Genomic DNA, 14,110 nt, shown 5'->3' on the forward strand with positions numbered 1-14,110 from the left:
TAAAGAGCTAATAGTTTCAACTAATGGTGCTAAGAAAACTAGATAAACATATGGGGGGAAATGTCTTTATTTATCTTATGCAATACACAAAAAATTCAAGACTGGCCATTTTACCTAGATGCAAAAGCTTTTTTGGGGAAAAAAATAGAAAGCATTTTTAAGACCTTGCGGTGGAAAAATATTTCTTAGAGAGGTCACAAAATAAGATTAACTAAAAAACAAAAAGGGTTGTTAGAGTAAACTTTCAAAATTAAAAGTTTCTGCTCATGAAAAGATATAGGCTGCAGGTAAATGTTAGTTATTTTATATAGATATGAATGACTGCAGGCCAAATGACAACGAATTTGTGTCCAGAACATATAATGAACTCATACAAATCAATCATTTTTAAATGGACAAAAACTGCAAACTTCCTAAAAGAATATATACAAAAATGATGTGCACACAAAAAGGTACTCATCTTTAATCTTTAGGAAAATGCAAATTAACACCACACTGAAATAATATTCCATATTCTCTAGGATAGCAAAAATTTTAAAGGCTGAAAACAACAAATATTGGTGAAAATACGAAATAACTACAATGCCTGCATATTACTGGTGAGAATGTAAAATGGTATAACCACTCTGAAAAACTGGCAGATTCTCACGAATTTTAAATTCACTTCCTATGGCTCAACTCTATCCCCAGGTATTTATCCAAGAAAAATAAAAACATGTATTTAACACAAAAGAGATATAAGAATGTTCATAACTGTCTCATTCATAATGGCCAAGTCTGCATATAACCCAAATAGCCATCAGCAGAAGAATGGAAGGCAAATTGTGGCATATTAATCAATGGCATACTACTCAGCAATAAAAATAACTGACAAACACATCAACATGAATGAATCTCAAAAGCATTCTGTGAGTGAAAGAAGCCAGACACCAAAATAGTACAAACTATATGATTGTGTTTATCTGAAATTCAACTATAGGCAAAACTAATCTATGATGATAACAACAGAGGTCAGAACAGTGGTGGCCTGTGGTAGTCAAAGATTGATTAGAAGGCGGCAAACAAGAATTGACTTTCTGGGGTGATATAAATGATTTATCTCTCATTGGTTATACTGGAGTATTGGTTATACAGGTATACATATTTGTCAAAACTCAAATTTTCTTACAATTGTACATTACACTGTATGTAATAAAAGCTAATAGGGAACTCTGTGAGTGGGGCTTTGTCAACTGGTGGGTTTCACCAATGTTCAGTATCAGTGGATCTACTTCTTGTCCCGAGAGGTCCAGGCCAGATTGCCAGTCTTTTAGGAGCCAAGTGGAAGAAGAAGCATTCACTATGCAGACTATCACTTAATCCTCTTGTTTTCAGTATGATACCCATCTCCCTCACTGGGCTCAGTGTTCCAAAGTCCACAACCTCGCTTTAGCCGCTTTGGCTCAGTGGATAGAGCCTTGGCCCACGGACTGAAGAGTCCCAGGTTCAATTACGGTCAAGGGTGCATACCTCAGTTGCAGGTTCAATCCCTAGCCCTGGCCCTTGCAGGAGGCAACCAATTGATGCATTTCTCTCACAACGACGTTTCTTTCTCTCCCCCACCCTTCCACTCTTTCTAAAATCAATGCAAAGTCCACAATCTCAAATTCAACCTCTCAAACAATTACACCTTTAGTTTTCTACGTGTGTTAAGGCAGAGATTTGGAGAGCAATTCATCTCTTAAATAGACCTTTAATCACTCCTGTTCAATCCTACATCCACTCTCATATTCAGAGGGTCCTTCAAAAAACTCTGGAAGATTTTTTAAGATTCTATACAAATAAGACCTGTTCCTGGTCTTCCCCCATTTCCCACAAAGGTTTCAGTTCTCTGGTCTGCTAAATCAGTTACCACTTGTACATTTCTTTCCAGCTTCCATAATTTCGTTGGAATCTTCATCTTTTCTTTGTCCTTAGAGATGTCTTTTTTTATTCTATCATTTTGGTCCCAAGCAGTAATAGTGGTAAGCACATATGTTGAATCTTCCAAGTTCAACTGGAATCCTCTTATTTATTTTATTAGATTAAAGTGAAACTGCTAGGTCCGTGGTTGGCAAACTGTGGCTCTCGAGCCACATGCAGCTCTTTGGCCCCTTGAGTGTGGCTCTTCCACAAAATACCACGGCCTGGGCGAGTCTATTTTGAAGAAGTGGCGTTAGAAGAAGTTTAAGTTTAAAAAATTTGGCTGTCAAAAGAAATTTCAATCATTGTACTGTTGATATTTGGCTCTGTTGACTAATGAGTTTACCGACCACTGTGCTAGGTGAAGGGACATGCCATTTAGAAAGCATAAACTAATCTGTACTCCTACTATCAAGGATAGACAATGGGATTTTATTTTTGCCAACTTCATAAATGATCATATGAAATCATAAGTTATTTGGCAAAATGGGATTACTTTTTTATATAGTGAGATTATTTTTCATACTTTTATTGGAATGGCCATTCTTATTTCTTCTTTAGTGAAATACCTGTATGTTTTCCTTGCACATTTTCTACTAGCCATCTGTTGTCTTCTGTACTCCCTACACTTCAATTAAAAAAACAAACACTACAATGTTTGCTATTTTTGTCCAATTATTGTTTCAGGTATATTTCACCATTTAAAATTTATAGTATTAATTTGAAGTTGACATATTTCAGAAATGAAATTTCATTCAAGTATTTTTCAAGTATTTTTACTTCCCAAAGTAAATATAGTTTTTCATATAGACCAACATCGTTCTTACTTTGGGTTGTTGTCATATAATATGAGATTTATATAGTTATATATTTGCATATATATGTGACTTTTGATTAAAAATCTATATGCAATTACTATCATTTTTAAAATTAAAAAAAAATAAAAAAAGATTTTCACCCTAACTGGTTCGGCTCAGTGGATAGAGCATCAGCCTGCAGACTGAAGGGCCTGGGTTTGATTCCGGGTACATGCCCGGGTTGTGGCCTCGATCCCCAGTAGGGGGTGTGCAGGAGGGAGCCAATCAATGATTCTCTCTTATCACTGATGTTTCTATCTCTCTCTCCCTCTCCCTTTCTCTCTGAAATCAATAAAAATACATTTTAAAAATTTTTTTCTACTGTATCTGAATATATTGAGAATTACATGAACTATTCTAGCCAAGGATATCAAATCCTTTTAGTATTTCTTAGCTGTACTCTGCTTTCCATTCCCCAAACACAGACCTAATATGAGCTGTTAAATTGAGTTAGCCTCCATTCCTCCACTTAATTTCCTTTCAGTTCAAGCTAAACGTTAAGAGAACCACCTTCTTAAATTAGTTTAATTAAAACCTCCTTTCTTTAATACCTAAAATAGCTCCTAAATGATTAATTAAAACACCTAATCTCAGATTCTGTGGGCTTTTATCAAAGGGCATTTGCTTAACCAACTTGTTCTAATATTTCCAATCGAGCAACTCTCCTTGTCCCAACCCCACTAATATCTTCCTCTTTCCAACCCAGCTTCACCTAGCTCTACTCACTCACCTTACATTTCCTCTCTTTTTCTAATCACTAAACATGTATTCATCTCTGCACAGCTGAAATGAACTGGATCTGAAAGTTTTTTTAATTCTGTATTTTTTATTTTTGGAGTAACCTGAAATAACTTCCTTATTACTTCATCATGACACAACCCTCTAAATTTCTCTCTAGGACTTTAGGAACCTGGGAACTGGAAACTGTTTCTAAGACAGCTCATTCTTTTTTTTAAAAAAAATTCCTTGAACCTGGGAAGTAAGAGCTTTCCGATGTCTATAATGTGGTGGCAGATCTATTTGTTTCTCAAAGCAGATAATAACGAAGAGTTTAGATGAATTTAGATAACAGTTTGTACTCTTACCTCTATTGCTCGAATTACTTTAGAAAGTTCTTTAATAAGATGTCCAGGTCTAACATTGTCTGGTATTTCAAAGGCATGTTCGGATACAAGCTGTATTTGGATTAACAAAGACAAAACAACCAAAGTTAGTTATACTTTAATACGTAAAAAACTTATTAATCCAATTTTTGGGTTCTCCAGATTTTATAGACACAGCTAAATACTAATAAGCCAGGACTCAGAGTGCATGTGGTTGGTGTGATACCTTCTAAGGTATCTTTATTAAAAGATCTTCTAAGGAGATCTGTATTAATTTATAAAATCCTCTTAGATTGAGATAAAGATGGACTGATCTCATAGTGAATTTTGCTTTATATTGAGTAGTAACCTTGTACTCTAGACCTCAAAAGACTACTATAATTAGTAAAGGAACTAATTAAAACTAACAATTAATTCATAATACATAAGAATTTGTAAGGGGCAACACAGGCACTGAAATAATCCTAGTCCACTGGCACAAGAAACGTGCAATGGAAGCATAAGGGAAGGACATACCAACTCCAAAAGGAGATCTGGGACGACCTCTTAGAGAAGGAGAAATTAAAATACAACAACTAGACCACATTTTAGTGAAAACAGAAAGCTTCTGCTTGAACCCCACCTTCCTTTCTTTCATTTTTCCCTAAGTCTAGCAGAGGGATAAGAGCATCAGCTTTGCAATCGCAGGGACCTAGATTTAAATCCTACCTCCACAGGGTCTCTTGGGCAAGTTACTTAAATTCCTTGAACCTCAGCTTCCCCACATGTAAATGGGGATTTTAATAGCACCCAGACTTAATATAGTTGCTTTGAAGATTAAATTAGTTTATGGATATGAGGACTTAGCACAGTGGTTGGCACACAATGAGAGCTCAGTTACTTATTATTAGTCTACATTTACATGTTCATTTCTTAGTCAGTACCCTAGGTATACTTGAATTACTTTCTTTTCCAGCTTAAAGAAATACTGAGGTACTTAATTCTCACAGAAACATAAACCATTTGTATTGCTGTACACAAAATGATTGTATTGCTGTACATAAAATGATTGTATTGCTGTACATAAAATGAAGGATGTATTTAAAGCATGGTTTCTAGTCCTTCTACTGTGGCTACTCTTGCCACACAGCTTGAGGACTCCATTTTCCTAAACTTACCATATGAAAAATAACAATTATTTCACCAAAGAAAACTACTTACTTCTTTTTTCATCCATAATTTTAAAGCAGTATGCAGTGCTTTCACGCCCTGTACTAGGTAAGTCTGAGGCTGGAAACCATCTTCTCTCAGTTCTGTGGAGATGGAAGAGGCAGGGAAAGGAGTTAAGTGTTCCAAAGATAAATGAATCAACTTTACGTTTTGAGTAACCAATAAATATCAAACTGCGTAACTTCCAAATTAACAGAAAGGGAAAAGGTTAATAAACAACTGATTGAAAAAGAAAAAACACAGAATTACATTAAATGTCATTGTACTAAATGCTCAAGTTAAAAGAAAGCTCACAAACATAATGCTGAGTAAAAAACAGGTCACAAAAAATGTCAGTATGAAGCTAGTCATATGATGTCTAGAAATTAAACGATTTTAGTTTATGACATAGGTGATAAAGCAGAAAAAAGGATTATCATGAAGGTCAGGGTAATAGGTTCTCTCTTGAAGGGAAGGACAGGGTGCAATGGAAAAAATAAGGAGTATGACTAGGGTACTAGCAAGGCTGTTTCTGCTCACCACGAGTGACAGACTTATAATTTTTAAACTGTACGAGTGTATGTGTAGGCAATGTGTGATCCATACACTTCACTATGGGCATGAAATAATTCACTATTGTAGCCAAAACCGGTTTGGCTCAGTGGATAGAGCGTCAGCCTGTGGACTGAAGGGTCCCAGGTTCGATTCCGGTCAAGGGCATGTAACTTGGTTGCGGGCACATCCCCAGTGGGAGGTGTGCAGGAGGCAGCTGATCGATGTTTCTCTATCATCGATGTTTCTGACTATCTATCACTCTTCCTTCCTCTCTGTAAAAAATCAATAAAAATATATTTTAAAAAAAAAGAAAGAAAGAAATAATTCACTATTGTAAATACACACCTGCACCCACAAACCCAGTCTCTTCTGGATTTTTAAACCAAATTGATTATTTAAAATTCATATAAAATACATTAGATGTGGTCTACAACTCAGGTTAAGCTGAAGCAAAAGTGAAAGATTTCTACTTCTGCCCTGTGGCTAATTTACTTACATAAACCCCAAATTGGTCACTGTTTTATTATTACTGACACTAAATTTAGTTAAGAGTTTCATACAACCCTCCCTCATTTAACCTATCATATAAGCCTATAACAGTCTGGCAAATAACAGGCCACAATGGAAAGTCAAAAGGTCAGGGATGAAAGAACAATATAAGGAGGGGGGGTAACAAGACCACCAATCCTGATTCCGGGATGAATGTGTAGGATGTGGCACTGGTATAATGGTCCTTTGGCTCTATCCTCAGTGGGATACACTAGTAATGCCAGGTATCCAGTTCTGATCTGGCAGATGAAAGGAAAACACTTTAAAACCTGACCTGCAAATACCTTTTTATACTAATCTTTTTTTTTTTTTTTACTTTAATGTATAGGATTATGTTTTCTAATCAGATCTCAATAGTTCTGAACTCTCAATGGACTAAAATAAAGGCTAATCCATTCTCAGACTAAACAATCTGCTGCTTATGACTGCAAGAACAGCAAGATTTTATCTTTCAGATAAATTCTTAATTTGATTTCTCTAATCTGGAGGGTTCAGTTATTGGGTTTTATTTCCAGAAAACCAGAACATCTATAAGTGTATATATATCTAGGGTTCTACTTGCATATGAGACTATGAACTTCAATGTCTAGAATTTTACTAGAAACAGTCCATTGTGACATTCCTGCAGCCACCAAAAACACCTGAAAACACTGGACGAGTCAGACACAGGATAAGGAGTTGTTTCTGGAGCAGAGAATGATCTAGTGCAGAGAGCACGTGTTCTTCCTCATCCATGGGCTCCTACCTCCATCACAGACATTTGCACCACCAACATCTCCCTGTATGCTGTGCTACAGGTGTGGGATGGGGTTATTATTCTTTCCTCCTAAAGATAGTGAGCTCTTTCATTGAGCAAAGAAACCATAAATAAGTTTTATCATTTGCCTGGCCGGTGTGGCTCAGTGGTTGAGCGTTGACCTATGAACCATGAGGTCATGGTTCGATTCCCAGTCAGAGCACATGCCCAGGTTGCAGGCTTGATCTCCAGTGTGGGGAGTGCAGGAGGCAGCCAATCAATGATTCTCTCTCATCATTGATGTTTCTATCTCCCTCTCCCTTCCTCTCTGCAATCAATAAATTTTTTATTTTATCATTTAATTCTGTGCATGCTATCCTCGGAAGTAAGTTCTGGTTGTTTCTTTTCATTTCACTTTTTCTTCTCATGTAACTTTTAAATGGAAAAAGAAATATGTGTAGAATAGACTTTACTGTTTAATCTGTTTCTATTTGTTTCTTCTGGAAGTTAATTATAATAGTAGCACTATTTGCAAATGGACTGGACAAGTTAGATAACATAAAAACAGATGAACTGTATTCTCAAGGGCACAACTGAATGAAAAGCAAAAAAAAAAAAAAAAAAAAAGGATAAAAGGAAATGTGATATGCAGTTTCCAATTTGACTGATCAAAGATTTTTAAACCAAAAGATAAAAACACCCAATCTGAAATTCCACATAAAAAAAAGGCAGCTTTCAAGTTTAAATAAAGGGATAAGTAACAACCTCTCCTTCCCCACAACAAAACCCCAAATATTTTTCTTCAACTAGATTCAGCCTGACATTCAGTTGGTTTGTACTAACAGGTGCCTTATACTGGCCAGCATAGTGGGCATAAAATGGTAATGGCACAGGCACTACCTCATTCTCTCAAGACATGAAAATTATGCCCTGGAATTTTAAAAGCAAATATTTGGGAACACATCTATATATATAATCTATATATATAAAAGCCTAAGTGACCGTTTGACCAGTAGCTATGATGCACATTGACCACCAGGGGGCATATGCTCAACACACAGGCATGGAAACATGGAACAGACTGATGAATCTCAGAAGGAAGGGGGGAGGGGGAGGGCGGGAAGAGATTAACCAATTATATGCATACTAGAGGCCCGGTGCACGGATTTATGCACCAGTGGGGTCCCTCAGCCTGGCCTGCCATGATCGGGCTGAAAACAGCAGTCCGACATCCCCCGAGGGGTCCCGGATTGTGAGAGGGCACAGGCCAGGCCAAGGGACCCCATCAGTGCACGAATCCATGCACCGGGCCTCTAGTATTACATAATAGTCTTGGCTTAAACTGCAGGCGAGGCACTTTTACATGCCTGGCAGTGTGTACAGGCCACTAGAGTCCCAGGTGAAATGAATATTTTCAACATTATCTGTTCTGATGCAGCTCTTCATATATCTGCTTTTTAAGGTTGCAGCGGTCGCCAACTGGTGGCCCACAGACCACTGGTGGTCCATGAGGTCCAAAAGGTTGGCGACCACTGGACTAGAGACTTGTAATTTGTTAAAAAGGTTCTTGGCCAGGGGAAATCATGCATTTAAAAAAATAACATAGGAACAACAGCAATACCATACTAAAAAAGGGTCGCTATCACTGGCTTTTAGTGAATTTACAAACAGCATGTATCATATCACAATGCAAGATGGACAGATTATTAATTACCTTTCAGGGTTTCCAGCAAGTTTTTGGCTACAAACCAACATATGGCTTCAAAGAAAGGAAATTTGAAAAGATCTGGTGTTTTTAGCCTTTTTTCCATCTCATAACACCTGAATAAACACAATTTAAGAAATTTAATATTTATATTAGCATTTCAAAGTTAAATGAAGGCAACCAACTTAAGGAAAATAAAATAAGCAGGCTCTGATATGTAAGAAGAATCAAGTACTGTATATTACATAATACAACATTTGGATAAGCCTGAATTATGACCTTATCCAGGTCAGACCTTAACAAATTTGACAGTATACTGAAGAATTACATTGGTCTTCAAAAAGATCAGACCTTGGGATTCTTATCCTAGTCTTAACAGAAGGAATTTCATAAGGGTTCCACTATAATAAATAAGACAGTATGTTTACAATTCAACTCCATGTATTGAACAACCCACTCAGGTTTTCTTTAATTTCTACCAAGTATTCAAGCTCAAGACCACATTTGGCACTGGTCAAGGGGAGGAGAAAGGAACACAGCTTGCCACAGTGTTCATCTTCTGTGGGAGTCTTTGCAGCCATCCATACATTCTGGAGCCACTTCTCCTCTGGGGACAGCTCAGGTATACAGAAACAAGATTCACAGCTGGCAGTGTGGGAGCTGTCCTTACTTAAAGCTTCATGCCTGGTAAGGGCCAGTACTTCATGTAGTAACTCCACAGACACATAACATTCAGGGTCCCCACGGGCAAGCCAAGCTACAAGATCACTACACTCAGGAAAGCCCAAACACATGGCTTCCTACTAGGTACTCTAGTTCTCCCAGTCCTGATGTGGTTTATCAACCAGGAGTCATTTCACTGTAAGCAGTGCTGCCTAGTAACATTCTCCCCCCATAGGCTACCAGGGGTACAGAGTTAGCTAAAAGTCACCTGCTCACACAGAAGGGGAAAGAGCTGTTAATCCTTTCCCCATGTAAAATTACAGGTGTTCTGACAGCCATCTGAACTTAGGGTTGCTTTTCCCCAGCACCATAGTTATACCTGAGATTGACTGGATTTAGTTCATTTTCCTCATTGTAAAAACAGCCAAAGGAGAACCCATATATTTTTATGCAATTTTGAAAGTTGGGGAGATATTTAGTCTCAAATTGAATAAATAATTTTTTAATTTTAGATTTAAAATGCATCAAGCTATCCTCCTGACAAAATTTTTAAGACAATACTTTTGTTAAAAGTTCCTATTCTTGCCCTAGCCGATTTGGCTCAGCAGATAGTGTCAAACTGCTGACTGAAGGGGTCCCGGGTTTGATTCCTATTAAAGGCACATGCCCAGATTGTGGGTTCCATCCCCAGTAGTGGGTATGCAGGAGTCAGCCGATCAATGATTCTCTCTCATCATTGATGTTTCTCTCTCTCTCTCCCTCTTCATTCCTCTCTGAAATCAATAAAACTATTTTTTAATAGTTCCTGTTCTTAATTTCTCAGGGCCTATCTCCATGCGATCTCAATTAAAATATGTTGTTGAATTTAGTTTTTGAAACAACATCCTGCTTAAAAGAAAGGACAAAAGATCCTTTAAATACTGATGACACAAACCTGAGCTGCATGCCAATGTTAAGGTTGTGCAGAAAGTTCCCCCCAAAAGCCATACAGTCCTGAGAAGTGAGCACAGCATGAATCCACCCTGAAATGGTTAAAAGTATATTAATCAGTTATTTCTCAATATTTAAAGCAAACAAATGTGATTTCTACCTGTGAGATAAGAAACACAAAATACCAACATCAATTTACTTTATACTCCAGTGCTAGAAAAGTTAATGACTATAAAAGCTATAGATTAATTCATTCTAATATTTAGTGAAGACTTATTATATACCAGCTCTGTGCTGAGTTTGAGTAAACAAATGCATTGACCCAATTAGATAAAAAATCATGGTACAAGACAGGTGAAGGCTTTTGTGGTTGTTGCTGTTTTAGTTTCAAGGAAAAACAATCCAACTTAATATTAAAGATTTTACTCTGAGACAAGTCAAATCTGGTTAGAATGACACAAGCACATTTCCATTAAGTGACCACTGAGACTGGCTAAGCACCTCACTTCCCTAGTATCTGAAATGAGTACTGGGGACTAAGCAGAGGAGGATCAGTGGAACTCAACTGGATACCTGCCTACAAGAAAGAAAAGGTAGATTACCCACATTTCATTATGAAGGGTTTTAGTCCCATAAATATAAATGTTGGCAATCCAAATGATGTCTTATTTTCCCATAAAAGTATTTTCAAAGAGAGAAACATTTCTGAGAGATGACGCCTAGCTTTTGAAAGAAATGTTCATAGCCTAAACATGGACCTCATGTAAGTATAAATAAATATATACATTTGCTTGTAAAAATTAACTGTTAAAACAAGTCTCATTTTTCATCTTTTAATGGCTCACTGTGCTGTGACATAGTATCAAAAAACTTCTCAAAGATTGACTTTCAAGTGGTGCTCTTTTGTGTGCTCAAAGGCACAAAGCCTTGAGCTTGACCCTGAAATAACCAATTAGAAATCTGTCAGCTACAAATCCTATAGATCAGTGGTTTTCATAAAGGCCATACTGCCTGTAGAGGGCATTTGGAAAAGTTTGGGGGTTTCTTTTGATTATCACAATGATCAAGTGGCACTCCAATTTGTGAGTGGGAGCCAGGGGTGCAAAATGCAGGTCAGTTCTACACAGTAAGAAATTGCCCTGCACTACTCAGGACTTAGGAATTTCTGCTGGGCATTCATTTAGTACAAAATCTGCCATGAATTGTCTCAGCCAAGAAACTATAACTCCATTATATACACTGAGTGGCAAGATTATTATGACCACCTGACGTTTGTAGGCAAATTAGCCATACACTGCATCGTATGGGATATGGAAGCCGAAGGCCTGTTCGAACACCTTTGCTGTCTGCAGTTACCAAGATAAAACGTCTCCAATTTGCACAGGAACACAAGGATTAGACAGTCGAGCATTGGAAAAAAGTCATGTGGTCCGATGAATCACGTTTCCAGTTGCATCATGCAGATGGCAGAGTGAGAATTTCGCAGGAACAACATGAAAGCATGCACCCCACATGCATGAGTACAACACTTCAAGCTGGTGGGGGCAGTGTTATGGTTTGGGGCATGTTTTCCTGGCATGATTTGGGCCCTTTAATTCATGTGGAACAACGTCTGAATAGCACAACATACCTAAGTATCACTGCTGATCAAGTTCATCCTATCATGTTGATGGCGTATCCCAATGGAGATGGCTTCTTCCAACAAGACAATGCACCATGCCACGGTGCTCGTATTATGCAGGGGTGGTTTCAAGAACATGAGGGAGACTTTACCTTGCTTAGGTGACCCCACAATCACCACATCTCAAGCCAATTGAGCATTTGTGGGACAAAGTTAAAAGAGCCATCAGGCAGCTGGTTCTACAACCATCAAATCTCACAGAACTGGACAGTGCTATTCATCAGGCATGGTGTCAGATTCCTTGCATCACCTTTCAACATCTCGTGAAGTCAATGCCAAGAATCGCCGCAGTATTGAAGGCAAAAGGTGGCCCAACGAAGTACTGATGGGGTGGTCATAATAATCTGGCCACTCTGTGTAACTATCTATATATCTATATATATAAAAGCCTAAGCGACCGTTACAACTGAAATAACAGAACGGACAACCGAACAGACTGCATGGGGCAACCAGGCCAGCAGGGGGGTTAGTGAAGGACGACCAAATGACTGAGCAGCAGGCTGTGTGGGCGATTAGGCCGGCAGGGGGGTTAGTGAGGGACGACCACATGACTGAGCAGCAGGCTGTGTGGGGCAACCAGGCCGGCAGTGGGGGCAGTTGGGGATCAGGCAGTCAGACATCCCGAGGAGTCCCAGACTGGACTGTGTGCAGGCTGTGCTGAGGGGACCCTCCCCCTCCCGTGCATGAATTTCGTGCACTGGGCCTCTAGTATATACACTGAGTGGCCAGATTACTATGATCTCTGAATGCATAATAATCTGGCCACTCGTGTGTGTGTGTGTGTGTGTGTGTGTGTGTGTGTGTGTGTGTGTGTATTAGAGGCCCGGTGCATGAATTCGTGCATGTGTGGGGTCCGGCCAGCCTAGCCAGGAGGAGGGGACATGGGTGGTTGGCTGGCCTGACTGCTGGTCGAACTCATGGTCGAGGGGACAATTTGCATATTAGCCTTTTATTATATAGGATATACACTGAGTGGCCAGATTATTATGCATTCAGAGATAATAATCTGGCCACTCAGTGTATATAAAACCCTAATATGCAAATAAACCGAACAGCGGAACAACTGAGCCGGTCGCTATGATGTGCGCTGACCACCGGGGGGGGGGGGGGGTGCACATGGAATATGGCAGGCATCAGCCGTGGAGGGATGGTGGAGCAGGTGAGCAGGGGTACCCGACCAAGGCAGGGCACTGGTCACTGTCATCGGGGTGAGTCTCTGGTGGTTACTGAAAATTCTTTGCTCCCGTGTGCTGCTGTCCTGCCTGGCACTCGCACGTGTTGCCAGTGCCAGCCTCGCTCACACCTGCTGCCGGTGCCAAGCACCAGCCCTGATCACTTGGCGCCATCAGCGGGTATGAGCAGTGGCTGCTGACCCTGAATGCCCTTCAGAGCTTCTTCACCTCAAAATGACATGATTGATAATGATACTTGAGCTGCAGCTAAGGCTGGTACTCAATTCCTTCCTCGGGTCCCTCAAAACATATTCCTCACTGTCCCAGGAAAAAGCCCAGACTCACTACTGGCTTGGCCTTTCATAGCAATGTAGAGCTGACCTGTTAAAGGGAACCTCAACAAATTTTTAAAATTTTATGCAAAGGACATTATTAAGAAAGTAAAAAGAGGAGGGAAAAATGGCGGCGGAATAGACAGACGTGTTCCGAGCCTTGTCCCGGAGCAGAAAGAAAGAACAGCTGAGGGTCGCACGAGGAGTGTTTGCTGGCAAGTTGGGGGACAGCTGAACTCCAGAAGAAGGTGGGTACTGCTAGACGGGGTTCCCCTGACCTGGCAGCCCCCACTGCGGCTGGGTCCCCTCCCGGAGCTGCGGGCTTGGATGCGGAGTCTGTGCCATCTTGAACCGGAAAGTGGAGCTTATCAGAAGCCTGAGAATCCACAACTGCAGCACCCACGGAACAGCTGCGAGCCCCAGAACAACGCTCCCCAATTGGCGCAAACACACAGGTTCAGAGGAGCTCTACACTCCACCACGGAAAGGTCAGATTTTGCCTGGGATAAGGAGAGAGAGAACTACATAACCAGTCACCCAGAGAAGAGAGACCATGGGGAGACAAAGAAACAGCCCGCATATGAAAGAAAAGCAGGCATCACCAGAATAGGAAGTAAAGAAAATGGAGGCAAGCAACCTTCCAGAAAAAGAATTCAGAGAAATGGTCATAAGGTGGCTGAAAAGAATGGAAGACAAAT

General features: G+C 39.7%; 1 protein-coding gene across 1 annotated transcript in view; it reads right to left on the reverse strand.

Annotated features, from left to right (window-relative positions):
* Positions 1-14,110, reverse strand: part of KDM7A (lysine demethylase 7A) — a 101,976-nt gene that overhangs the window by 19,796 nt on the left and 68,070 nt on the right. The window contains exons 8-11 of the mRNA XM_080664859.1: positions 10,232-10,319; positions 8,644-8,750; positions 5,102-5,193; positions 3,884-3,973 (exon numbers count right to left, since the gene is read on the reverse strand). Coding sequence (XP_080520985.1) covers positions 3,884-3,973; positions 5,102-5,193; positions 8,644-8,750; positions 10,232-10,319 — 377 coding nt within the window. The remainder of the gene's footprint in view (positions 1-3,883; positions 3,974-5,101; positions 5,194-8,643; positions 8,751-10,231; positions 10,320-14,110) is intronic.

Source organism: Plecotus auritus (genome assembly GCF_963455305.1).
Source record: "Plecotus auritus genome assembly, chromosome: 4".
NCBI lineage: Eukaryota > Metazoa > Chordata > Mammalia > Chiroptera > Vespertilionidae > Plecotus > Plecotus auritus.